The following is a 26,212-nucleotide window of genomic DNA, read 5'->3' on the forward strand; positions in this document are numbered from 1 at the left end:
ATATACATTAAAAAAAAAAAAAAAAGGTGCAGTTGGTGTTGTAAGAGATTAAAATCACTGGCTGAAGCATCGTCTTTACTGTAGAGCTCTGGCAAAATATATCAAATGCTAACCTGTAACCCCCTGCCTCCACATTCCTGAGCCTTTCCTTGATAGAGTGGTTATTGTGCTGTTGGTTTTGCCAGGGATGAAGCTGAGGCTAGCAGATGCGTTGAATACAACTGCAGCTCTCTTGAATTCAGCTTTCATGGAGGTGAGCGTTTCCCATGCTGCTTTTTTATCATCCAGTCAGTCATACAGAACACCATCAGGCATTTCCTTCTCAAAGCTGTGCTCTGCCTTCATTTACATGGAAAGCTGAGATGGATTTGTGTTGGGTTCCCTAAATACGATGGGTGATTGCCTTCTAAAATCATCTGTATCGCGGTGTGGGAAAATGAGATTGAGCTGTCAGAATGCAGTCATCCCCAAATACCTGCATACCTTCCTTTACTTTTGAAATCTTTCGTCTCCTTTGTAACATCACTGGTTCTGTGCCTTCTTTACTGACAATATATTTTCAGGTTTTGCCACCAGCAAAATAAATCATACAGAGCTTGCTTAATGTTGTATACTTCTAAGAGCATGATGTAAGGGAGGAGCACATGAAGGAGTTCTGACCTACAGGGAAAAATCTCTTGAATGCTTTTCTCAACCTCTGGTCCCTTTTTGGGTGGATGTTGAATGCTTGTAACACCTATGAAGACAGGGTGTGCAGGAGCTCCCTGGGAGTCTTGAACAATGGAGTTTGAGACCACTTGTCTAGACAGAACTCTGATAGCAAACATGAATGAAGTACTGCATCCCAAATTATGTCAAGCACACACACAAAATACAAAATAAGGACTTTGTTCCAGTTCACTGCTGCAGACCAGAGCGTTGCTCCTCGAATAGATTGCCAAAATTCCCCTGGGGCAAAAGAAGATGGTTATTCAGAGAAAAAATGTTCTTTTACTGCTAAGGGAACTCAGATAAAAATAAGAGGTAAAATAAATGTGTCAAATGGATAATTTTGACTTAGTTACAGAAATTACAAGTACTTTGGTTCTGTAACAGAATGCTATAAATACAAAGCTATATCCAGGAAACGTTTTAATTGTGCCTGTAACAATGACTGTATTGGGGTAGATTTTTCTTTTTTTTGTTGGTTCTCTTGAAGGGAAGGTGTGAGCAGGAAAAATAAATATCAGTTGGCTTTGCCCGTGCTGTGATGATCTTCCAACAAGGAGACATTAGGGTGAGATGGTTTTCTGTGTTCTCTCCTCATGTGATTTGTCGTGCTGCAAGTGGAAAACAGCGTGGTGCGTTCTTCAGCAAAATGCTCTGCACAGTTTGGTATGCCAGAGGTTCTTAGCGTCAAGCTGCATCAAACCCATTTTTAATCTCTTCACTTACAGTAAGGGAAATGGTTTGTAAAGAGGATGCTGATGTCAGCTCACTGTCGATATTTATCTCATTTCTTCCTCAGAAAATTCTTGTGTTAATTTTCATTGCAGGGCTTTTGTTCTCTTGAATTCAAGTCTGTGTTATTTCCCATGTTTAATGCATTGTCTTCATTCATTTTCCCAGAGCATCCATGTCCTTTATGTAGTGGAAACTATCACATTGGTTTATCACAAGCATTTTCAGGGAGAGAAGACAAAGCCTGTACTGATCCTAGCCCATTCTGGTATTGCTTTGAGTGAAATGAATCTCTCTTTATAGTGCTTCCTTGGCTGGGAGGCTTTCTTGCCATTCTTTCTTGAATGCCCAAATAACATCTTGGCTTTCTGTTGCTATAGTAAAGATCCACTTATTCCATACTCTCTTCTGCCCTGGAGAGCACCCATTTTTACATGTCTTGGTGAGTTGTATTATTTCCAAAGCTGGAGTGTTCAACTCTGTCCAGTCTTCTCTCCAGAGCAAGACCCACACATGGATGGTCAAACTCCACTCCCACCTCTCTGCTGTCAGGGAGGAAACTTTACTTCATTCATGACTCTTTTGACCAAAGCCACCTCAGTCACATGAGTGTATGTCTTTAAATGCTGTTGTTTGGTATTACAGACTCTGCAAAAGTTAAAATTCAGTAGTTCATCTTAGTTCATCTTCTTTTTTTTTTTTTAACTAGTAAGAATAAACTTAATTACAGGAGAACAAAGGTTGAATGGCAGTACCTCATGCCTCCTCCAGCATGTGGGAGTACATAGACAAAACCTGAAAGATCTAAGAAGACAAATGCCTTATCTTTCTTATGTCAATAGCAAATAGCTTAGGTAAATTTGGATTAAAAAAATATTCTTCCTAATCCTTTGACATAAGAGCGCTCTTCAGGACAGCCAGGACCAGAGAACAGTTTGTAGAATCTCCATCTTTGGAGATGCTCAGAGCTTGACTGACTAGGACTTGAGCACAGTTACTGAACTTGAGTTGAATCTAACTTTGCACATGACCCTCTTCTGAGTAAGAAGATCTGGTTGGAAGAGACCTCTGGAATCCATCTCACATAGTTCTATGATTTTAAGGGCCCTTGAGCAAAAGTGGATTTTAATCAGAAATTGCACTCTGCATAAGGATTAAGTTTGTTTTGACTTTCTCATAATTAAATCCTGAGTTGTTTTTTGACCAGCCTCTGAGGAAATCGCTGCCGTTGGGGAGGCTCTGTTTCCTGGTATGGAGGTAGGTAGAAGGTCCACTGGGGAGGTTCAGCTTTCTTCTTAATAGTTTTCAAGCTACTCTGTATGGCTCTGATGGCTTTGAGGTCAAGAGTAGCACTGAGGCTTTTGTAAGATCTCGTAAAAGTTCTCATCTTCAGTGTTTGGACTCTGATAGCAGCTCTCTTTCCTCAGATGTTTGAGGAAGAGCAGTGCTTGTTTATTTGGCCCTTGTTCAGGTTTCTGTGAGGACAAAGGCATCCAGTATGTAAAGCCATCTCTCAAGTACTGCAATACAGCCTGTTGTACTTCAGTGTGCTACTGTTCATTTGAGTTTATTTTGAAATCAGGATTTAAAATTGGGATGTTAGTCCCTTTTATCTCCTTCCTCTTGCTCTGTACTAACAGGAGAGTTTTCAGCACTGAAAACCAACGTTGTATGTAAGCCTCCTGATTGTTTCCTTTTTTTAGTCTAGCCTAAGATTTTACCTCTGAGGATGCAAACTTGCTTTTTTTTAGGGAGAAATCACATTGAGCCTGGCAGAAAAAGACTTCTGTTTAACTTGTCTTGATATTAAAAATCAGTTGTTCTATTGGTTGGTTGTGTCTGTTGAACAAAAATTCATTAAAGTGTCTTGCCCTTCCCTTTCTGGAATAGCACTCATGGGAGTGATAATGTGTGCTCTTTCTTTTCACCCACACACTTGAAACACAAGATTTTGTTTGAGCCACTGGTCTTAGGACACTTGAAGGCTTTGGGATGTGTTTGTGTTTAGCTCATCTAGGCAACTTGTTCAGCAGAAAGAAATAAATCTGGTAGCCTTAAAGTCTTCAGTCTGTCCTTTCTGTGCACTAAGTATTCTTGTATGCTTTGTATACAGAGGAGAAATATGTGAAAGGGAAGCTCAATTCCTATAGGTAGATGTTTAAATATAAATAATCGGATTTCAGTGAATTCTTTCAATATGTTTTGAGTGGTGGATGCTTCCTTCAGGATTTCTAAAATCATTTTTTAACCATCAGATATAGAAATAGAATCAAACTCCATGAAATTATGCCTCTCATGTTTCGTTCTGAAGATACCATGTGGGCTTTTTGTTAACATTTTATTAAAGGTTATTTTTTCTTTTGTTTCTTTATAACCTAACTGTGGGAGACCACAGGCATCTTGCACCAGCTCTGCCTGGCTTCAGTTTAAATGTTGCTGGACAATTCATTTAATAATCCTCCTCCACCCCTCACTCAGGCTTGTATTGGTGTCTCTGCTTCTCACTGCCTACATGCGGGCTTTTGTTACGGTGAAAATGGGCAGCCTTGGATCAAGACTTGAATATCAGGGAGAAAAACAAACAGACAAAACTGAGGGGATAATCAACCACTGACACAAGACGCTAAATAAACAGGGTTATCGCTATCAAAGAAGCATGAGGGAAACATATATAAGGCTGTGCCCTACCCTGGGCTTCTGTTTCAGTAGAACAGCAGCAGCACGAGGCGAGCAGGACTGCAGGCAGCAGCTGGGGCATTTATATAGAAAATGAATTTGATCCCTAAGTTTGCTATTGAAGATATTGATTATTTAAAAGAAAACAAAAGTTCAGAATGTGCTTTGGTAACAGAAGACCTCTTAACAGACCTTAGTAACACCTAGTTTGCTCCGCTCGGACTTAATTTTATGGATATGGGCGTTTCTTGGCTGTAATGTTCATCTGTAGCAGTGAGCACCACTTGCATTCTCAGGCATATAAGCACTTGAAAAATGAGGGCAATGTAAATTACTTATTTTTTGAGTAGATCAATAGGAGAAATATTGAACAGTTGAGAAATATGCATTTCTGTATGAAGTAAGAAAAATGGTCATTAGTTCTTCTGCAATTCCATTTTCCAGAGGAGAGCTACAGGACCTTTGCGTGCATCTCTTGGGGCTTTCTAGTCATTACATCCCTTGAATGTAGAATTGTTGCCTTGCAGGTAAATTGGTGTTTTGCTGCCCATCGCTTGATGATATTCCTTCTAGTAAGTGGCTCTTGATCAAAAAAAAAAAAAAAAAAAAGCCTTGGATGGCCTGTAAGTAGCTCTAGGGTGGTAAATGTTGGTGAAGGTGGGTGAAGCACATGGCATGGAAGATGAAGGTGAAGGTGGCTCTGAATTGCTGGGTACCTGCAGAGCTCAGTTGCTCTGCTTCAGTGGGCATGTGTTACCACCCCTGCGGGACCAGTGCTCCGTGCAACCCAGCACGGTGCTGCTGTGTGGTGCACCCTCCTAGACCTTCCTGCAGAGAGCTTGCCTTGGAGTTGCTGCTCCTCAGTACGTTTTAAGAGTTTTGCACTAGGTGATGTGAGCCTCGAGCCTTCTAGTAACAGCTGCTTTGTGAATTTTAGTAACAAATCTCCTGAAGAGTAAGGGAAATCGCTTTTAGCAAAAGGCGGACTTTACCTCTTTTTGTTTAAACAGCGAAAAATACAAGAGCAATTACATCTTTTTTGAACAGTCTGAAAATTATCTAAGATGCTACTGGCTCAATTAGCAATTCCCAGCTCTTTTCAGAAGTTCTTAACCTGATTTCCTAAGATTGTGTAACCACATCATCGATTTGTTCACTGGCCCCCCTCCCTTGCAGAGGGAGATGCTCACCTCCTCGCCTTGCACGCTGCAGAAGTGGCCTTCCCACCTGCCCTGCTCCTGCTGGCTGCATTCTTGGGAATTTATGAGCTGATAAGCAGTGAGTGATGCCAGCCTCTGCTGACATGGGCTATATTTCCTGAAGAGGCAGTGAGATCTCTTGGAAGTTTTGTTGGAGTTGTCAGCACTTGCGCTAAGAAGTCCGAATTTGTGATTAGTTGTAACTAAGCAGCTCGAAGGTGAGAGCGTAGCCTCCTTCCAGGAAGCAAGCAGATCTGGCAAAGCACTATTAAAAAACTCAGACTCGTGGTCTGTGACCTCTCAGCAGCAGCAGCAAAGCTGAGCTGCTCTTTTTGCTTTTTGAGACCATTCAAAAAAAAAATAAAATAAAATAGATGAAATAGACATAATATGGCCTGCTGGAGAGAACTGGGATTCAGGAGGAGCGGCAGCAGGACTCTGTCTTGCTCAGCTTATGCAGCGACATTGAACTGGATGAGAATCACTTTGGAGTGTTTAATTTGTTCCGGTATGTATACATGTTCTTTCCCATTATCTCATGTATATTTCAATTAAGCCAGAATACAAAAGACAGAGTAAAGCAGTAAGTTGTTGCTGCCTAAGGTTAGGCAGGAGACTTTTAACTGTGGAAGCATTGTTTTCAAGCTGAAATTATTTTAAGTGAGTTTTCTGGCCAGGGATAGAAACTGTGGAGCTGAAAAAACAAACACACACTGAAAGTTGATTATAATGCTGATGGTTGAGGAGCAGAATGAGAAGCAAATAAGCCTGTGCGTGCTGGCTAGCAATGAAACGCAGGCACTTTGTGGCTTCTAGAAATGCCGAGGGCAGGAGCAAACGGCGTTTGAGTTTGGAGCTGCTGCAGAGTTTGGGAACTTTGTGTCCCCTTGGTGCCCACTCTTTTGCTGACTGTCAGCTGGGAGCAGCACTGCCCCTGCTTGGAGCCGTGCCGAGCTTCGTGCCCCTGATGCTGTCCTCATGGCCAGCCTCAGTTCATCCAAATGTGCCCCACGAGGCTCCTGCCAGCCTACCTGGGAGTTGTATTTTTCTCATTAGCTTCATTTCCAGGCTCTCTGCTTCCTCAGCAGATGGCATTTTTATCTTGTTTTCGGAAAGCCCATATGGCCTAAAAGAGAGAGTATCTCTTTAACTGTAAAACATGACCACCTGTTCGGGTTTTAATGAATGCGGGAGGCACACGTCTTCATACATCTACTTAAAAATAGCTGCTTCGGTTGAATTAAAAAAAAAAAAAAAACAAAAACAAAAAAAACCACTGATTGTGTGCCAACACTTTGGCTGCTGAAATAATCAATTAATAATTAAGTGGCTAATTTTAGAACCCCCCAGCCTTGCTGTTCCCTTTCTCTTGCTGCACTGAGAGCAGGCAGTGATTGATGGCCCTGCCGGTACGGTGAGGCACATTGTGTTGGGGCCAGCTGCCAGAGGCCTTACAGCTGTTTGTGGTGATGTTCACAAGGCAAATGCAACTTCATGGCCCTTCGCAGCAAATGGCCTTGGCTTTTCCTGCTCCAGCTCTCATGCTCAGCATTGCTCCAGCTGCTGACAGGGCCCTCCGCAGGAACCTTCCTGTCCCTGTCACCCTCTGAAGGATAAAATCTGGTGCTCAGAAGGTGTCCTAATGACAGGCCAGCTGGAGGGGAGGCTGAAACTGGGAGCAAAAAGAGGCTTGAGGGGCTTATCTGCTACCTGGCTCCTAATAGAAAGCCCTGCTGGAATCATTTCTGCTTGTTAAAATAACAATCACCACTTAACTGTTTCCTAGCTCCAGGATCAGGTGTGCTGGCCAGGCTGGGAAATGGGTCTGCTTTTGGCTGAGTTTTCCAAGAGGTGGAAGGGAGCGAGATGTTCTCAAGACGATGAAAATGCCCACATAGTAGGGATGCTCTGGGGATTTTGGTTGATAGTAGCAGCAGTTCTGAGGGTTTTCATTTCGGGGGAAGAAAAAATGGGGGCCTGAGAAGGAACGCTTGGGGTGCGGCACTGCTGGCGTTTCAGCACTCATAGGGGCGGGCATGAGAGCTGCTGAGCTCCCATCACTGCCCGAACCCTGCTGCACCCCGTGGAGGAAGCCTGAGGGATGTAGAGAAGGGTCGGGGGGGGGGGGGGGAGACAGTTAGGAAGTTTTACTGGAGACCTCACTGGTGCTGGAGTGATACGCAGATGCCCAAAGCAAAGAGGAGGACGACTTGCCTGCTCACCACGCTTTGCTGCAGGTTGCTCCTGTAGTCCCCTGTCCTGCTGTGGCCAGCAATTAGCCCAGTAATGCAGGTGGAAAGCTGCATTTGCTCTGAAGGCAGCTTCTAGAGCTGTAGCCTGATCAATAGGAATCCAGTTATCTCTCGAACCACATGGGATTCTGAGACAGCCGGGCGCTGTTTGTATGGCTGAGAGCCCTGCTTTGAAACTCCGTGCAAATACGAAAATAGCTGTGGCTACTGGCATTTAAATGCATCTTCATGCAATCTCTGTGACGATCTGCCACTGGGGGTGTGCTGTTTCAGCGGGAGGAGGGTCAGAGCAGTTTTCAGCTGCTGTCTGGGTGCTGCGAGTTGCCTGCTGAGAAGGGAGGCTTCCTGCTCTGTCTCCATGCACGCATGTGGCCTCCCCTCCCTGAATGTCCAGAACAGCAGGGGATAATTAAATGAAGCCCGACATTAATGATGGCAAGTCAGGGAGGGAGTAGCTTATTAACCTTGCTGAGCTGGAAAGAGTACTGGGTGTCTTTGGGGCTTGGATCTCATGGGGGCTGCTATTCTTGCTTTCCTTTTTCTGTTTTCCTGGGAATTGACACAGTTGTGCAGAAAATAAAGCGTACCACTGATTCTGTTGCAATCCCTTTTATGTGGCTGTGGCACTGCAGCACATCTGCGAATTAAATCTTAAGAAGAATTGGAATCCAGTCTCTGCTCTCTCATTAGCAGAAATGCTAATTCTCTCTTGGTAATAAAGCCAAAAACTAAAGTATAGGGGTTACCCATAAGAAATTCAGGCACTCTTTTCCACTCTGCTGTGAAGCAGTGGACAGGCTGAGTGTGTAGCCTAAGGTTTCTGAACAGTTTTCCAAGAGGGGACAGATTGAGGAAGGAAAGAGGGGGGAGCAGGGAATGAGAACTGGCAATTAGCCTGCCCAGGCATGGTGCCAAGAAGGGAGGCAGGAGCAGCGAGGGTCCTCTTAGCTGCTGCCTTGCATGTAGGCTAAGTGGGGTTTGCAGAACTAAATTCTGGGGCTGTTCTAAGCAGTCTGCTTTTAAATGCTACTTTCCAATAGTGCAGACTATTTACCCTAGGTGAGGTTTCCATGTGGAAACCATTGTCAGGGCTTCCAGCATGAGCTGATTCCCTCTGAGAGGTCCCGTGTGTCCTCCCCAGCGGATGAATTTGACCTCTTCTTTCTCATCCCCAGATCACTGTGTCCACTACTACGACCTCCGCAACACTAAGCAGCCCATCATGGTGTTCAAAGGGCATCGCAAGGCAGTCTCCTATGCAAAATTTGTGAGTGGGGAAGAAATTGTCTCCGCGTAAGTATTTCCTATTAGGTAGGCTAAAAACCTCGTAGCCCTTGGTTTCTGGCAGTCATTGGGGCCCTCGTGCGAGTTCCCCGGTGTGGGTGGGTGTGCACAGTCGCTGCTGTGCTTTTCGGAAGCAGATCGTTGCTTTTTCAAAGATGAAAATAGCAATTCGTTCCTGGTGTCACTTGGCTCTGCTCTGTCTTGTGGAGCTAAAAAGCTTAAGAGGAACGCTGAGGCAAACAGATCCAGTTTCTGACCACAAGCCCTGAGTTTGGGACAGTGCAAGTGGATGGTCCCCTTCTGAAGAGCTTGTGTGCAGGGGGTGCTCCTGAGCACAGGTTTGCTGGCAGCCTCAGGGATGTTACCAATGTGCACTAACAGGGCAGCTGGGGAGTGACAGAAGTGATCAAATAGTATTGCTACATCCCAAGAGGATGTTTGGCCATGGCCCGAAAGCAACTTGGATAGAAGTGCCCCAAAACCACGGGACTGCCTCAGTTCTAGGTATGTTTTCCTGTATGTAGGAATGAGTGTGTCTGTCGGATCACATGGGGAAATTAAATGTGTATTTAAAGTAACTGTTAAATGATTGGGAAAACGCAAGAAACCTTTGGGGTCTGTAGGCTGCCAGGGGTGTGTATCTTAGGTGTTACACGTGAATGTATTGCCATCAGAGGGCAGCAGGACTGAATCATGGGGTTAGGTCTAGTCCCAGAAAGTAGGCTTGCTGCCTTGTGCTGAGGGGATGGTTATCTACCCCAGTTCTGTCCTCGGTTTGCATGTAGCTTGCTCAAGCAGTCTGGAGCCAAAGCAGAGCTTTTTTTTAAGGTGTTTGTGTGAGCATCCAGACTGCTGGTGAATTATGCTGATGTGAGCAGTGTGATGGAAGATTCCCTGGTGATTTCTAGTGCTGCTTACCAGTTCCTCTCTTCTTAATTCTATTAGCATTATAGCTCTTTGTAAGGGTGCTAATTCGTACCTGGAACACAGAGCAAATTAAATTGAACGCTTTGAACCAAATCTGACTAAGAAGAAAGCATTTAATAGGGATGTAAGGAACTTGGGAATGTTTTACAGCCATGATCAAGTGGAGCATCGTATGTGTGATGCTTCAGGACAAAATGGCACTTTCCTGCTTGAGAATGGCTATCCCTGAGTCCTGGGAGGAATAGAAATAGGGCTGTTAGACCTGGACAGGGAACTAACTGCAGGGCTCACCTATCTTTGTGTGTGAACAGCAAGAAATGGTGGGGAGAGTAGATTTTTCATGTCTTAATTTTGCAAACTGGGCAGTCGGCAGTAGTGACTCCCAAAAACAAAGCACTAATCCCTTTTAAGGGGGGAAAAAAAAGTATGTTCATATTCTCTAAATTTTTTAACTAAAGCTGTTTTATAGATTGCATTGATTTACTGTGCTTTATAGAGTTAGGTTTTGACCTCAGGGATGTTCAGAACTGCCTGGTATTTAGCACAACACGCTGATTGCAGTGCTGATTTACAGAGAGGCAGATTTAACAGAGCAGCACATCCATGATGTTTTTTTTGGAGAGGGTATGAAACCAGAAGAGCAGTGTAATAGCAGAGGGATCAGTGGCCTTTTCCTGTCCTTGTGGTACAGTGGCAGGTAACTGTCATCTTACATGGCACACTTGTCCGAAGCAATGAAAACATGGCTAGGGCTTGATGAGAAATTCTTAACAGGAAGAGCATTCCATTAGTTAATAGGTTAAGTGTTTTTATTTTAACAGGGAGATCTAGAATATAATGTGGAGGTTAAGTGCCTATGTACGTAAGGTCTTCTTGATGGGTTAGCTGAGAGCACGAGCTATCACAGGAACCTGACAGCTTGTAGACCAGGGATTTTCTTTCACTGCTTCACTCTGTTTTCAGAAGTGTTTAGTTTCCAAGCAACTCTGAAGCTTTAAAAAGCAGTGCTTTAAAAATAATATTGCTACCCTAATAGCAAAGAAAGCTTGTCCCTCTACCTCTGGGCAAAAAAAGAAAAAGTGGTATATATCTTTTTCCCCTTTCAATGTTTTGCTGTGGTGGTAAGTACAAGAGAAGGGAAGGGAGCTGCAGCATAGGGCAGCAATGGATGTGGAACAATCAGACAGAAACCAAATACCCTGTTTTAGGGTGCCCCCAGTCAAGACCTGGGACCAGGATTGCACTTCTGCTCGAGTCATAGTATTAGAGATAAAGTTCATACCTTTGTTGTGATCTGACCTCGTGCTATTATTACAAATGACTAACAAATCTTGCTGCAGCTCCCTTATCACTCCTTTGTCATTCCAGCTGTCATTGAGGGCTGAGATAAGGTTTTTGCAGTAGAGCACGAGGTGCATCTCTCTCTTGTGCTATATTTTTAGGCAAATGTGACATTGGTACAGGACTAATGTCAGGAATATTTGATGGATATTGTTGTTTTTTTCTTTCAGCTTCTAATACTTGGAAAGCAGAAAGGTTGGGTAACACAACCTGTACCTGCCTCCCCTCTCTCCCACCTCAGCAGGATGACAGGTCCTACTCCCAATCCCTTTCAAATTTCAGATTAGAACAGCTCTCTTTTTCTCAAGAGTAGGTTAGCTGGACTCCGGTCCCCACCACATCAGCACTTCTAGATGTCCTGTGGATTGCATCCCTGTAAGTCAGGGAGTGTAAGAATATCCAAAGGTGGCATTTGCTGGAGAATTACCTCCTGGGAGGTGAGAGACTCAAGTTCCCTTGGATTTGGGGAGACAAATTAATCCTGTATCTCTCTCAGAAACCGAGGTCTTCCTAGTTTAGCTGAGCTCTGCCAGGTGTAGAAGACTACCCACACCTCCCTTCTTTTGCCAAAAGGGAAGTGTTTGCTTATGGTAAACAGAAAAACATTTTGAAGGCAGGTATGTCTGCATGTGGGGGAGCAAAGTAAAACATTGATTTTGATTTTATCCCAGCAGAGTTGTGTATTTTTAAAAGTAATATTTAGCTTCGCTGTCAAGGTGAAAACAGTGAAAGTTTGAGATTTGTATCCAGGCAGTCCCCGGATGCTGGGTAGGAGGAGAACATCCTGCTTTCAGGGCAGCTGGAGGGGAGGAGACTGCTTCCTACCTTGAGGGCTGTAAAGGCATGAATGAGAGTTGGAGCAAGCAGGCAGAAAGGAACAGCCTTTGTCTATTCTGTAGAGGTTACATTAAAAAAAAGTGTCCTGGATCTGCAAGGATTTGGAGGAGGCGGTGAAGGACCACAGGCTGTGTACAGTTCAGTGGAGAATTCTGCAATTGATTGGAGAAAAGGAGAGTAATAGGAATTTTTTTATTCAAACATGTAATGCATTTTGATGGTCTTTTAAAATGATGTGATCCTTTTCCAAGTTCAAGCTGGGTTGCATGTGATTGAAAGTGAAATAAATCTCACTGAGTGCACCAAGACTTCCTACACTTCCATTGCAAGCAGAGTGTTAAGGAGCAGCGTTTCAAGTGAGCATTACCTGCCATATGGCAGCAGTGTGACTTTAAGTGTTGTTTTCAGGTCAACAGACAGTCAGCTGAAGCTCTGGAACGTAGGGAAACCTCACTGTTTGCGCTCCTTCAAGGGTCACATCAACGAGAAGAATTTTGTAGGGCTGGCATCCAATGGGGACTACATTGCCTGTGGTGAGTAGAGCAGCCACCCTGACACGTGTTAGAGTGATTCCTTGGAGCTCCTGCCTCGCTGTTTGCAAAGCATACCAGCAAGGTACCACATAGCTGCGTGGACCTCTTAATTAGAGGATCGGTCTGAGCTTCCATCCTCCTCTCCCCTCATGAGGAATGGTGTAAGGAGCCTGATTTAAGGAGTTATGAACTTAGTTTCCTCTCATTAAAGATGAGGTCTTTGTATATGGTGATTCGGGTTTGCTGTCACCAAAAGCTCATTGCTGATGCAGTTGCTGTTGATAGTGTTTGTCTTTAAAGTTTATCAACTGACACATCCTCCTGTACCTTTCTAAGAAAGGTCAGTAGCCTGGACCACACAAGCAGTCACATTCTTGTCACTTCGTACAGCATTCTGCATGGTGAAGCAATGACACCCTCAGTGTGAACAGCTTCCAGAAGACTAAATCACCCTTAAGCAGTTACTCCTTTGGAAGCTTGTCTCTTTGCCACTTACGTCAGGCTGTTGAAACTCTGCAAATCCTCAAGTCTTGGTGGAAGAGCAATGGCATGCTGAGCCCTGTGGGATGGCTGCTCCAGTGCAGCAGGGAGGAGGACCTTAGCTTGTGTGTTCTCTGATCTCTCCACAGCTTGCAAGGCAGAAATTGGGATGGATTTCTAAACAAAGTCTTCACACTGTATAGTTTCTCTTACTTAAACCTCCATAGACCAAGCTGTCATATTTGATTACTGCAAGCAAAACTGACAGTGCTACCTGCCTCATGGCTGTAACGCCAAGCAGGCATTCCACGTGCTAGTGTAGATGCACTGCTCGGATTGCTGGGCCTTAAGGAAGTTCTGGAGTAAGGTTGGGGTCCTGGATATTTTACAGTTGTCTTGTAATAAAGCCTGGCTCTGCTTTAAGCATTGTGAAAGTTTGCTGTGGAGCATGCCAAGTTGCCAAGGCACCATGAGCACAATGATAACTACTAGGAGGAAGTGTCACGTCTTTAAACAACAGAAGAGCTAAGAAGCCTTATTTTTGTGCCTCTTTGCAGAATGTAATCTTGCATATTTACTTTTTATTTCCAGGAAGTGAAAATAATTCCCTTTACCTATACTATAAGGGCCTCTCAAAGACACTGCTGACGTTCAAGTTTGATACGGTCAAGAGCGTCCTGGACAAGGACAGGAAGGAAGATGACACCAATGAGTTTGTGAGTGCTGTCTGCTGGAGGGCGCTTCCAGATGGGGTAAGTTTCCTGCTCGTTCAGCTGGCTGGGTGCTAAAGGGATGCCTCCTGCTTGCTTTGACACCGCTGAGGATTTGACTGCATTTGGTGTTTCCCTGTTCATGGATAGTACAGACCAGTGTAAGAAAGTCAAGAGCTGCAGGGTAACTGAAGCACTGTGGACTGGGCGGGGGGGGAATGTTGGGGGACAAGAGATTGCTGTGGTCTAAATTCTTCTACCTCTGTGTCTGAATTTATTTTCTTCTGTATCTGAAACCCCCAAAGCAGAAGTGTGTGTTTGACATGCAATTTGTTTGTGTGTTGTGCAGCAGTTTTGTTGCTTTAACATTTACAGATACTGCACACCTTTATTTAAATGTTACACTGTCCACATGGGCTTGCTCATTGAAATACATGCCGCATGTTTAGATATGTAAAAGGTGAGCCCAGGTTGCAGTTACCTCAGTGACAGGCAATTCATATATATAAAGCATGTACTGATGCCACAAGCAGACCTGAATCCACTTCTGAGAGTGTTCTTCAGGCGTGGGGCTGCTTTGGAGGCCAAGAATGCTGCTTGTAAATTTTGAGTCTCTTTGAAAACCTTGTGGAAAAAAAAAAAAAAAACCTTGAGCAAGTGACTCTCTCGTATGTAAGTGTTTGAAAATCAGATATTTAACTGGTTTGCTGGGAGGAGGAGGAGAGGAGCTCATCCTAAATGCAGTCTTATCAAGCAGCTAAAATGGAATGTTGCCTAATTGATGTCCTGAGACATTGCATTCACAAAGATAACATTTCGGAAGGGTAACATCTACCAATCTGTTTCAGTATGAAGAAACTGCCCCCACAACTGTGATTCAGCTCTAACTGTCACGAATGTCAGATGAAAGCTTCTGAGCAAAGAAAAAATAAAAATAAACAAAGATCAAGCATCTGAAATAATAGATCGCACTTGCAATTGAAAATTGAAAAGTGGGGTGTTTCAGTTGGAGCAGTGGGCACGAGAGTAAATGATGTAGGGTCACTGTTTTTCTGGCTGGGGATTTCATATATACAGATCGCACATCTCAGATGAAGAGTGACTATTGGAAGTTGTGTAATTTTGTTTCTGCTGGATAAAAATGTGCTGTGGGAACCTGGGTCCACATACGCCCTTTCTTTAACTTTCTTTACTACAGTGTTTTTCTGTTGGGTTGTCCTGCTGACTTCCTGTCCAGCTTTCCTTCAGACCACACGACAATTGTGGTCTCACCCCTTGCATTATTTCTGTTGCTGCTCGCTCCTTACCGGGCTTATTGTGCTTTACAAACCTGCTGTTCAAACCGCTGGGGAACTTCTGAGCAGTCACCAAGGGCTGTCAAACAATTCTTCATAACTAAAAATGAAAAAATCTGTGCGATGAAAATGTAAGAATTCAAAACCATAACAGGTCAGGAACAGTTAAATCAGGCCCACAAAGATTGCACCAAATAACATTCAAGTTTTCCCTTGTTAAGCAGCATTCAGAATCTGTCACCACTCTGATTTTTTTTCCTATCACTCCTCTGCTTTTCCCTGGGCTACTTTCAAATTAGTGTTTCTCCCATGGTAGCCTTGGTACCTGGCTTCAGTTTGTAATGAAAACAGCAAAAAGCTGCCTGTGATCTGAGAGCCACTGGCTGAGCATTTTGCTTTGCATGTCTGCAGTGCGTGTCATCCTGCTTTACATCGCAAGCAAGCAGTCACGCTTGCTTTTGCCAAGAAGCCTTCATGTTTCCTTGTACCATCCCTCCAGCCTCCCCAAGACGTGAAGTGCTCTTCAGCGACGCGCCCGCACACTTCTCCTCCCTCTTGTAAGGGTGTAGTGGTCCTCTCAGGTCTAATTGAGACTTTGCTCATGTTCTTTGGAAATTAAATTACTGCACAGCCAAAGGTCACTTACATCCGCAAAGTCTTGCTAAAATGATGGAACTTTTATTCTCCTTTTTGATAACGTTTCTTAAATTGACAAGATCCTCAAATGAGCTGCGTATGTATGGGCTCCCTAAAAGCCGGCGTGTTTTTTAATGATGCTCGGATGAGAGAAGTCCTTTGCCTTGCAGTGCTGTCAGCATGTTTGGGAATTGGCAAACTTACAGCCTATTTCTAGCTTAATTGCAGACTTTGATCCTGAGTGAGTCACCCGGCCTTAGTTTCCTCATTACAAGAGCTACCACACCTACTCTTACTGCTGGGGGTGGTCATGCTGGTTCTGCTGGAGGATACCTATGTCGAAGTGCAGAGCTCAGCACAGGCTAGGAAGCCTGCCAAAGAGCTGTAGCAAACGCTGTGGGTAAGCTTTGTGCTGGTCTCTGTGCCTTGTTGGGCCAGTTCAACACCATCTTGCTCATCTCCACAGCAGTGGTCGCTGTGCAGTAACTTTGGTTTGCAAATGGGAGTCTTTCAGGCAGGGGGCTGCGGGTGTAGCGTGCCAGCTTTTCCCCAGGACACCCCAGCGGAGCAGACTCTTCTGTTTCCCCATGGCGGTGCTCTCAAGGATTGTTCTTTAATTAACCTTTTGAGATGAGTAAGTTTCAGATCTGTCAGTTATCTTGGGAAGCAGAAGTACATGTGCTCCATTTCACGCACTTAAGTGCAAAATCTTGGATCCTAATTAAAACTTAAACCAGAACTTTCAGATGAAATGTCATTGATTCTTTCTTAAATCTATTTTTGTATAATTCAAGCTCTTTCCTTTCTCCTGAGCCAAAGTCTAGCTGTGCCAGCAGTCCTTGCCAGAATCCACTGTTGTTTCCCCCTCTCTTGGTCTTCCCCTGCTTAGGATGATGCAGAGACCTTTCTACTCTAGCTGTCGCTTCTCCAGCTGTGGAGGTACAGGCAGTGTGTTTTTTCCACATGTTGAAGCTGTATTGAGTTAGAGAAACTGTTCTTTGTAAGCGCTTATTAGCTTTTTGCGTAAGGCTTATTTATTTTTCAACTCTTACAGTTAAGTAATTTTTAGAAATGAGCACTAGCTTGTAGGGTAGTATTTGTTAGACTATTCAAAGAGAAACGTTTCAGCATGTACTTCAGGGAGCAAGCCTTTGTGCTGCTTTTGATGCTGCATTTTGGACAACGGTAAACGGGCTATAATTTTTTTTTTAAGGCAATCATTAGTATTTTGTGGGTAATGCCATTTGTCGCTTCTTTTTCCTCTTTGAAAATTAGAGAAGGCTTCAGGAAATTGTTGGCCAAAGTGACCTGCTAATATGAGTTGGTAAGTTAGAAGCAGGATCAGAGACACATTTCAGAATCCCCCCAGAACCAAATCTTTGTTTCACAAGTCAAGTTTTTTTTTAATATACCTGTCATCCCTTATTTCTGGCACCTCAGCAGGACTTACCTAACTTGATTTGAAACCCAAATCTGGTCTTGAGATGGCTGCATACATTCTTCTATTTTGTTAGCATCTAAGCAGACTAAAGACATGATGTTCTCCTCTTCCATAAAGGGGACACCTTTTGTTTGGACCCGGTTTGCCATGTTCCAGAGTCCAAGATGTGAATCGCACATCTCTTCAATTGTTGTATGTCAAATAGCCCCTTTCCCAGTCATGGTTAGCATTTCTCAGAAAGAAGCTGTCAAAAGAGAAACCAATGCTGAACCTGCTCCCAGGACAGCAAAAAGGTATTACTGCTGAACACAGAAGCAATTTGATTATGTAGATTAAGCGTGGCTCAATCTATCATAATCACTGTAAAGACTCCATTTAATTTTGTACCTGTTTGAATGAGTATTCATTACTGCTGATAAGCAGGTTAGCTGGGGAAAGATTTCTCAAGCTGAAATGTCAAGGTTTCGATACGAGTAAGGAGATAAAGCTAAGAGCAGGAAAATGCTATGTAAATTAGCTTAGGTAAAGCCTTACTTATTTGTGTGTGTATGTATAAAATATACATATGTTTCGTCTTTTAGAGGGGTAAGGAAGGGGATGCATTGAGAGCAGTGCTGCAGACTGTCCAAGGTACCTAGCTCTAATGAGAGGGTCGGGGGCTGTGTGCTGGGAGGACTGCAGCAGGGGGAAGAGCAGGGGCACGGCAGCGCTGTGCAGCCATCTGCTTTGCATGACATGGGAGGTGCTGGTGTGCATTTCCTCACCTTGCTGGCACTCCACAACAGTCAGGTCAATTTAGAGGAGTCTGGAAACAACTGTCCAGCCACCAGTGCAAGAAGCAGGCTGTGGGACTTTGGGGCTTCAGGCTGCCTTTAGGCACTCACGTGACAGAGATCTTCATAACTAGTCTTACATCTCCGAACTAACCTTCATTAATCTTTGAAGATGGAAATATTCCCTTCAGGTAGGTTTTTGGTGCAGCTCTTTGGAAAGCAAGCTTTTCCTCTGTTTGTTTTTTTTCAACTTCCCTCAACGCTCAGCTTTGTTTCTTAATGATGTCTGGCTTGAATTCTTTAAATAGAAACCTGTAATTATTTCACAATAAGCTGGTCATTTAATAGGGCTGTAATCTTGTTCAGTGATGAAAAGTAGCCATCCTTTGTTTCCCAGTAGCCTAATAAATGGTACGCAGCATACACATGAGCTAGCGTGGATTCTGATAATTTACAATCAGCAAATTGGCTCCCTTCACTGGATTTAATTTAGCCAATACAAATTATTTCGGGAAGTGATTCATTGCCATTTTAAAGCACTAATTAATTTGGATGACTTATGAACGTTAGAAATGAAACCTCCTTTGTCATTCCCAAATAACCAAATTGCTTATTCAGTGACATTCCTGAGTAACTTGTATCGAGTGCAACTACGTCCCTTGTAACTTGAAATTTTCAATGGGATTGGGGGGGAGAACAGGAGGAACACTTCATATTTTTGTGCTTCTTTGCTGCTGAAAAGTTTAAGGTCTCAAAACTGTCCAGAATTTTGACTTATGTCTTTGGCTCAGGTTTGCTTATTTTCAGAGCATCCTCAGCTAGTTGTTCAGATAGCAGTGAAGCTTCAGATTACTGAAGTGTGTCTATCATAGGGGAGAGAAGAAAGCCTGCATGAAGTGGTCAAACCCAGACCATCCTTTGCCTCCTTCTGGTCCAGGTGGCTGCGCAGGCAGCAGTGGGAGCGTGTCCCTGGAGGGGACCTGATGTTTTCTGCTTCATCTTTTCTTGCTTGAAGCAGGGCCCGACTTAGGTTCCTTGGAAGCTGGCCCCGGCATTCCTGAGCAGCATCTCCCAAAGTGGTGTTCTTGCAGGTTATTCTCTGGTGTGGCATTGCAGTGTCCTGGAAATGCAGTAGTTTTCCCTTGTGACTGATACACACAGCAGTTTATGGCAAGCTGAGAATGATCGGCTTTTAAGAAAGCTAGGAGACGTAGCTTTGATCAGATTTATTCTTTTTTTTTTTCCTCTCCCCCTCCTAAAAATCTTCAAAGATTTTCTTCCCTCTGGTGGAACTTGCCTAAGCCCCGTAGCGTGCATGCTGTGAAGCTGGAAGCTGTGTGATAGCTTCCCACTCTTCTCTAAATGCCCTCTTCTCTCTGGCCTTTGGCTGTGCTTTAAACAAGACATTTTCGGCTTTTTTACTTAGCTGCTTCACACTTTCCAGCCTTAGAAGGGAAATAAAACATATTTACAATCTACCTTTTTCATGTCTTTTCCTCCTTTTATTTGCTTGGGAATCTCGGATCTTCAGTGGCAGCTAGAATATTGCAAGATAACATCAGGCATGCTTGAGGTTTTCTTCCAAATCTTACCTTATTACTTATGCATACCAACATACACGGTATATTTTGTTTTGTATGCCACTTGAAAACTATTGTTGTGTGCAGAATAGTTTCTACCTTAGACATTAAAAAAAAGTCAGTAGTTCAGTATGCGTGCTCCTTTGTTTTGAACATGTCCATATTCTTTTATACCCGCATCTCTTCAAACACTCATTCTGGGGCTTTGGTTTGTTTGGCCAAAGAGAATTAATTAAAAAAAAAAAAAGTTACTCTATAACAGTGTTTTACTCCTCATCACAATCCTGGAAGTCCAACTGCAGAGAACTTCTTGGGGAAAAACATCCTCTATTATTAATGGTTCGTGCATTATATTGAAACTTCAATGTTTTGACACTTCAGTCCATGTGAAAGACCATCTTGGTAATGTGATTATGCAAATTATAGGCTTTAGGAGAAAGTGTTTAAGTTGGACTCTTTCGTACAAGAAGACAAATATTGGTAAATGCTCTTTCATTACCACCTTCCCCCGGCTGCAGGGTGCCCTCTGAGCTCCCTCCCATGGAGCATGGGGGCGAGCACCAGGGACAGGGCTGAAGGGTGTCAGGCACTGCCCCTAGCACTGGCTTCTGCGCGCTCATCATGTCTGCTGAGGGGCATTTGGGGGCAGAAAAAGATGCCTCGCCTCCCCTATTTTGCTGTTTCAGGGCTCGACACGGCATGACAGCAGGTAGCTGGTACATAATGCATATGTTAACTCTTCCTTTTCTAGATGCAGAGCAGCCTGTGCGAGCAGAGGGGATGAGGCTGTCGCCTTTGTTCAGCCCTGGAAGTTCAGGTCCCCTGTGGTACTGCAGCAGTCTGATATCATTCTAGCTTCTATTTTAAGAATAGCCTTTCCAAGAAGTGTAGGTGGTTCTTTTTTTTTCATTTGTTAGTTTTAAGTTTACATTTACAAACTCAATTTCTCTCTCCTCCTGCAAGGTGAGGTGTGTATCTTTTTTCCTGCATAAATCACAGAAAATTGCCACGGGGGTGATGTTTTTTAGAAGTGAAGAAAGATCAAAGTTGCACATACCGCTTGAATGAAGGCAATACTTACATTCAGACTTCCGTAGCTGATATTTGCTTACCAACGCATCTCTCCTAGTGCCGGGAGAAGCGTGATGCAGATGGGACTGACATCTTCCTTCTTGGAGTCATCTCCTTCCTAGAGCAAGTGAATGACACGGTGGTCAGCATAACTCTGAGTACTGTTGACACTACAGCTCAGTAGCTGATCCCGGCGGTGCAGCTGTATGGATAATGGATTGCAGTTCACTCCACTGTAAGCAGAGGTCCACGCAGGTTCTTGTTGTTTCCTAGGTTTTAAGAAAATAGCAGTACCCCCACACAATCAGAAATTGCGTTGGTATGGTACATGCTGTGAGCTGGGGGCGCAAAGTCTCTGCAGCTGTCATTAAACTTGTAAGTGGCTGTGTTTCTCCCCTGTTGGGACTCTGCTGCTTTAGTAACCATCAATTCATTATAAAGGTCTGAGTTGTATAATGGATGAACCCAAGTCAGGAATGCACCTGGAACCTTGACTTCATTCCCAGCTCCATCCTTTGTTCCCCGTTGTACCATACAAGCTGAGGAGCAGCAGTATGTATTGTGGGGCCCTTCACATATGCTGTATCCCCAACAGGACCAGTTAATAGAAAATTGCTTGTATTATGGTAATGCTCAGGGACACCCTTATGTATTCTGTAGAGGGCAAATAAGAGATTTGTATTCAGGGAGCATTTGCTTATGAAATTAAACTTTGGTATGATTTTTCCTCCCCCATCAAACCTCTGCAGTGCTGCTGTTGGACCCTTGGACTGAACTCTGATACATGTCCTGCTGGGCTGTAAAGATGCTGAATCAAACAATTAATTAGGTTGTTATAAGGTTTACATATATTTTTTTTTTCAGATGAAGCCTAGAAACCTGCTTACTGTGAGTTGTCAGCTCCTCTTTTCCGTTTGTTCTTGATGTCTTTGTGAGAGAGCTCAGCCTCGTTTTTTCATCCTCTGTAGTACGAGGCTTTACAGGGGGCAGGCTTGCTCTCTCTTCCCCCAGAACTCATAGCCTTTGGATAGGAAGACCTACTTCTAATATTTCTTCCACCCCACTCCCCAAATAACACTGCTGCCCCCTTCTTGTCCCTGCACAGGGGGCTTTGCTCCAAGACACTGCAAGCAGTAAGTCCTTGCAAGAAACAAGCAAGGTTTGCAGGTACTGGAGTCTGCTTCTGTTGCCTGATCTCAAACGCCAACAAAAGGTGGTCTCTTCTGGATTAGTCACAAAGACTACACAAGCAGCCTCTGCTATCCTGTCCCCTGATAAGTTCATCTGGCTTTGCTTGTGGTTTCGTTTTTTTTTTTTTGAAGTGCCATCTATCTGCTGACATCTCTGGTTGGAACAAAGGAGCCTGTGAGATGAGCTCTGGCTATGTGAAGCTACTCAGGGAGCTAGGCAGTACTTGGTTTGTCGTTTATGAAGTAGATGAAGGGGCTGTTTAAGATGGAAATGTGAGGGTAAAAATACATCTCACCACTTTGTGCTGAAGAAGGAGCCTGGTTTCAGAGGAGTAAGAGCGATGCAGGTTTCAGGAAGCCATTGGTATCAGGCTCACCATCACCCAAAAGTCATCTTCAGTGGAGCAGCACAATTCCCACACCGAGGATATCTGGAACGCTCACTGCTGATGTTCTGCTGTCACTGCTGCTTGAAGGTGGTTTTATAACCTCATCCCCTTTAAAAAAAAAAAAAAAAAAGTGACTGCTTCAATTACCGTCAAAGCAACCTCTCAATATTTTTTTCTCATTTTCTGGTGTACCTCCTGACAGCGAGTTCTGCAAGGCCACCACCATTCAGGAGTTGTGGTTCATGAGCTGCATCAACCTTGTGCTCTGGTGCTCCTAATTAAGCAGTTTTACTGGCAAGGATTTAATGTTTTACAGAGTCTAAATGAAGTGGAAAAAATATGAACTGATTTTTTTTTCTTTCCAGCACAAGATTTTGATCAGATAATTTAACCTCTGGGTGAAATGGAAGTAGAAGCGTTTATGCACAGGTCTGCAAAAGCTTTGCTTTATGCAGGTCTCTACATTAACAGTTCTTGGCTTTGGAGTAATCCTTCTGGAGGCTTCCTTATGCTTTCTGCACTTCCATTATCAATAGCAAAATGCCAGAGCATCCTGAAACCCCATAACTTGTGACCAGTTTAACATCAATTGCATTGCTTTTTAGTAAGGCAAGAATTTCAGCTTTTGTCGTGCTGCTTTTCTATCAGCAAAAAAGATTTGTCTCTTTAGCCTAGTTAAACTACCCCAGGCTTCTCAGTGTTGTCATGACCTCCTAACCAAGGCCAGATGAGCTAGCTACCTGCACGCAGTCAGCTGGAATCAAAACTACCTGGGTATGTAATTAGGACGTGATTATTTTCTGTTGAATACCTACAGTTATAACAATCAGCCCTGCCTAAGGAAGGGAATCCGGTATGGCTTGAAAATGATGTTTTACAATTTAATGGGTACCTCCTGGCCAGGAGTGGTGCTGGTGGTGTTGCTCGTGCAGCTGCGCAGCGGGGTTTGCCTTCGCACAAGGCTCTGCGAGGAAAGCAGTGCCTCAAACAGCAACACCTCTTTCATGCTGTTGTATATCAGAATCGCTTCCTGAACTTTTATTTGGTTGCTAAAGCTGTAGGAAAGTAAGCTGTGCGATGCAATAGTGGATTTTCTAGATTTACTTCATATGTCTGAAGTGAATATTAAGCTGAGCAGAGAGGCGCAGACAGATGAGACAACTGCATTGTTTTCCACTTATTTATAATAATGAGAGATACTGGAGGGAAGATAAGCAGTATTACATATACTGGGAGGAAAGATTGGTTCAGATCCATTACAGGTAAAAGCAGCTTTTTTTCTTTAATCTGTAGATAGTGTTATAAATTAATTGCAGCAGGAGAAACCACACCCCTCCTCACTGGCAGAGACTCAGCATCCTTATCCTTGGTCAAGCCTCCAAAGCAAGCATACATGAATATTTTTTCTTCCTAGTTTCTTGGTTGATCAATTCGATTGAGCAATTGTTGCCTTTCTCTTCCAAGACAGACTTCTTTACAAAGCAGGCTGATTGGGACAAGTTTGTTCTCCAGACCACCCACTAATGGAAAGCCTGTCTAGTCTGGGAAGTGTGTGCTTGTGGAAAGTCTTCTCTTGTTTAGAGCAAAATATCCTTGATTAAAATAGGAGGTTAATAGTGCTTCTGTGTGTGTCTTGGTTTAGAGCTCGCATGTTAGCTCCAGCATTAGCAAGGATAAATTTGAGCCAGCAGCAGTTTTAAAAAAAAGAGAAATGAGCTGGAAGTGAAATACAAATGTCCTTATTTAGTACAAAAGGATTCATCTTGTTGTAGCCTTTCTCTCTTCGTTAGGTTCTCATTTGGCAGAAGTTAGGCAACGTTTGAGAACGGGAGGTAAAACAGGAGTTAGCAGCTTGCGAAATCTGGGTGCTGGTGTTGCAGCAAGCAGCCTGCGCTGGGAATGCGCGAGTTTTCCTTGTTCCAAAACGTTAGAGTATATATTTACCTTACGAAGGGTAAGCAGAGAGTCACACTGAAAATCACTCTGCTGGTGCTCAGATGTTTGTATAAGAAAAATACTGCTTTAAAGATTTCTTTTAGATAAATGTTTGGATAGCGGTATGCTTCCAGGGCAAGGAGGCTCACTTCGCTGGCAGCACCCTTCCCAGGGCATCCTTGATTGCAAACTCAAACCCTCTCCAAGTCCCTTGGATGCTTTCTGCAGCCATCCCTGCGGTTCCTGTAAAAATGCTCCTTGCTTTTCCCAGGAGCAGAGCTGACTGAATGTGCAGGTGGGGACAAGACCGTCTCCTTGTAAGCCAACTGCAGTCTCAAAATCTTTAGCTTTTGATCCCTGTTTTGAACCTGGGAATTACGGCTCCCTCCCCACACCAGAACGGGTGAGAATTCATTTTTATATAGACTTTAAAGTTTCCGTTTTCCTTTCTGAGCAGGTTTAAGGTGGTTTTATGATGCAGACAAATGTGTTCTCAGCCAGGATGGGGCTTCTGTATTCTTTATATCTGGAATGGTGACACACAAATGGGGAATTTGACTCCATCTCCCTATAAATAAAAATTAATGAAGTAACGAATCTGATGCACACTAAGCCATGCTGTCTCTGCCTCTCCTTACCCAGAGGAACACATACTGTGTATGTGCTTTGTGTTGTTTTGTTTTTTTTCTAGGATCCCTTTCTTATTGCATCATTTAGTTCTTGCCTGGAAGCTGTGGCTAGGGTAGTTGATTGTGAACTTCTTGCAGGAGCTGTCCTCCTGCTGCTGATGTAGCAGCATATATAGGTGTGCTGCGACAAGAAGTAGGTCTTGTTTAGTCCAGTTGTTTTTATCTTCTCAGATTCACTGTGCTTTGTCCTATATTCTCAGACTTTGAGAGCCTGCAAGGAAACAGCAGGTACCTGCCTTGTTCTCCAGCTCCAGAGCCATGATGTCTATTAAGGAGTAAGTCAGCAGCAGCGTCTCTTCAGAAAGAGCATTTAAAGGGTAGTAAAAAAGGAAGGAGGAAGCAGATTAGCTGGAAATTAATAATAAAAAAGTAATCAAATGCTGGAATTGTTTGTTGTCTTCCCTCATCAGCAGAGCTCAGGTTTGTATTCTCATATTTGTGTAGCTGAAGGATATGAAATCAGAGGTACTGTGTCTCTAAACAAGGGACTTGTTCCTTCCTGCAATTCCAGTAGTAAATGGCGTGATTTTTTTCATTATGGGCTTGAATCTTCTTAAACATCCCCTTGGCTGTTAGTGTCATTGGTAGCTTAATGGATTTCTTGATTGTTGAGCTCCTTTTTTGATACAGTATTGTTAATCTGTGCATGTTCTCAGAATGAGGGTTAAAAACAGTCATTTCAATTTGAGATATCTAGAGATAATTTTTATACCCACTGTGTGAAAATAACTTGAACAGTACTAGAATTATCCATTGTAAGTGAGATGATTTTACTCGTGAATTGGGTTTACAGATAAAATCTTCCTCATTCCTGGGACCTGGATTTTCTATTCATCGCTCTCTTAAGATTAATCGGGAGCAAGACTTAATCCAGAAGATGATTGAATTGTCCTTAAACAGTGATGTAGAACGTTACCCAGATCTCACTTTATCAAAATCCTTTTTCAGTCCTGCAATACTGAGAAATCATGAGTATATGAACTACTTGTGATGTGCACCACATGAAGATGCTTTTTCTTTATTTTCTGGCTCTTTAGAAAGGAAATATTTTTTGATTTTTTTTAAGTTGTCATAAGCTAAAGTTGTCATGAGCTGTTGTGTGGAATGGGCTAAATCTGTGTAGCATATTAGGAATTTTGTCTTGCAATAAGAATAAAGGTTTCCTTCCACCCGCAAAAGCCTCTGACAGCTTAAAGGTCTGCCACTAACTGAGCCACTGCTGATTTTGTGCAGTTGTCAGGACAGAAATTCAAGTACCTTAGTGCAGCTGTATTTCCAGACTGGGAACCTTGTTTCAGATTCTGTCAAAACAAAAAAATAGCAAGGAAAGACAAATGGAGGCTCCAGCTGCCCAGACCTTTTGACAGCCCTGCAGGACCCTGCAGTGGGCATCGCTGGGCAAAGCTGCAGCCTCCCCTCGCTCCCACTGCTGCTGCCAGCCCCGACTTTGTGCTTATGCTGCAGCAATGCTAACAACAAAAACATAACTTTTAAGAATTAATGCCTCTTTAATCTCCTGTTTTTCAGCAGGAAG

General features: G+C 43.5%; 1 protein-coding gene across 3 annotated transcripts in view; it reads left to right on the forward strand.

Moving 5' to 3' along the window:
* Window positions 1-26,212, forward strand: part of COP1 (COP1 E3 ubiquitin ligase) — a 125,197-nt gene that overhangs the window by 79,885 nt on the left and 19,100 nt on the right. For all 3 annotated transcript variants that reach the window (XM_082766614.1, XM_082766612.1, XM_082766613.1), the window contains 3 exons: window positions 8,743-8,860; window positions 12,365-12,489; window positions 13,561-13,721. In XM_082766614.1, coding sequence (XP_082622740.1) covers window positions 8,743-8,860; window positions 12,365-12,489; window positions 13,561-13,721 — 404 coding nt within the window. The remainder of the gene's footprint in view (window positions 1-8,742; window positions 8,861-12,364; window positions 12,490-13,560; window positions 13,722-26,212) is intronic.

Source organism: Aythya marila (genome assembly GCF_965140915.1).
Source record: "Aythya marila genome assembly, chromosome: 8".
NCBI lineage: Eukaryota > Metazoa > Chordata > Aves > Anseriformes > Anatidae > Aythya > Aythya marila.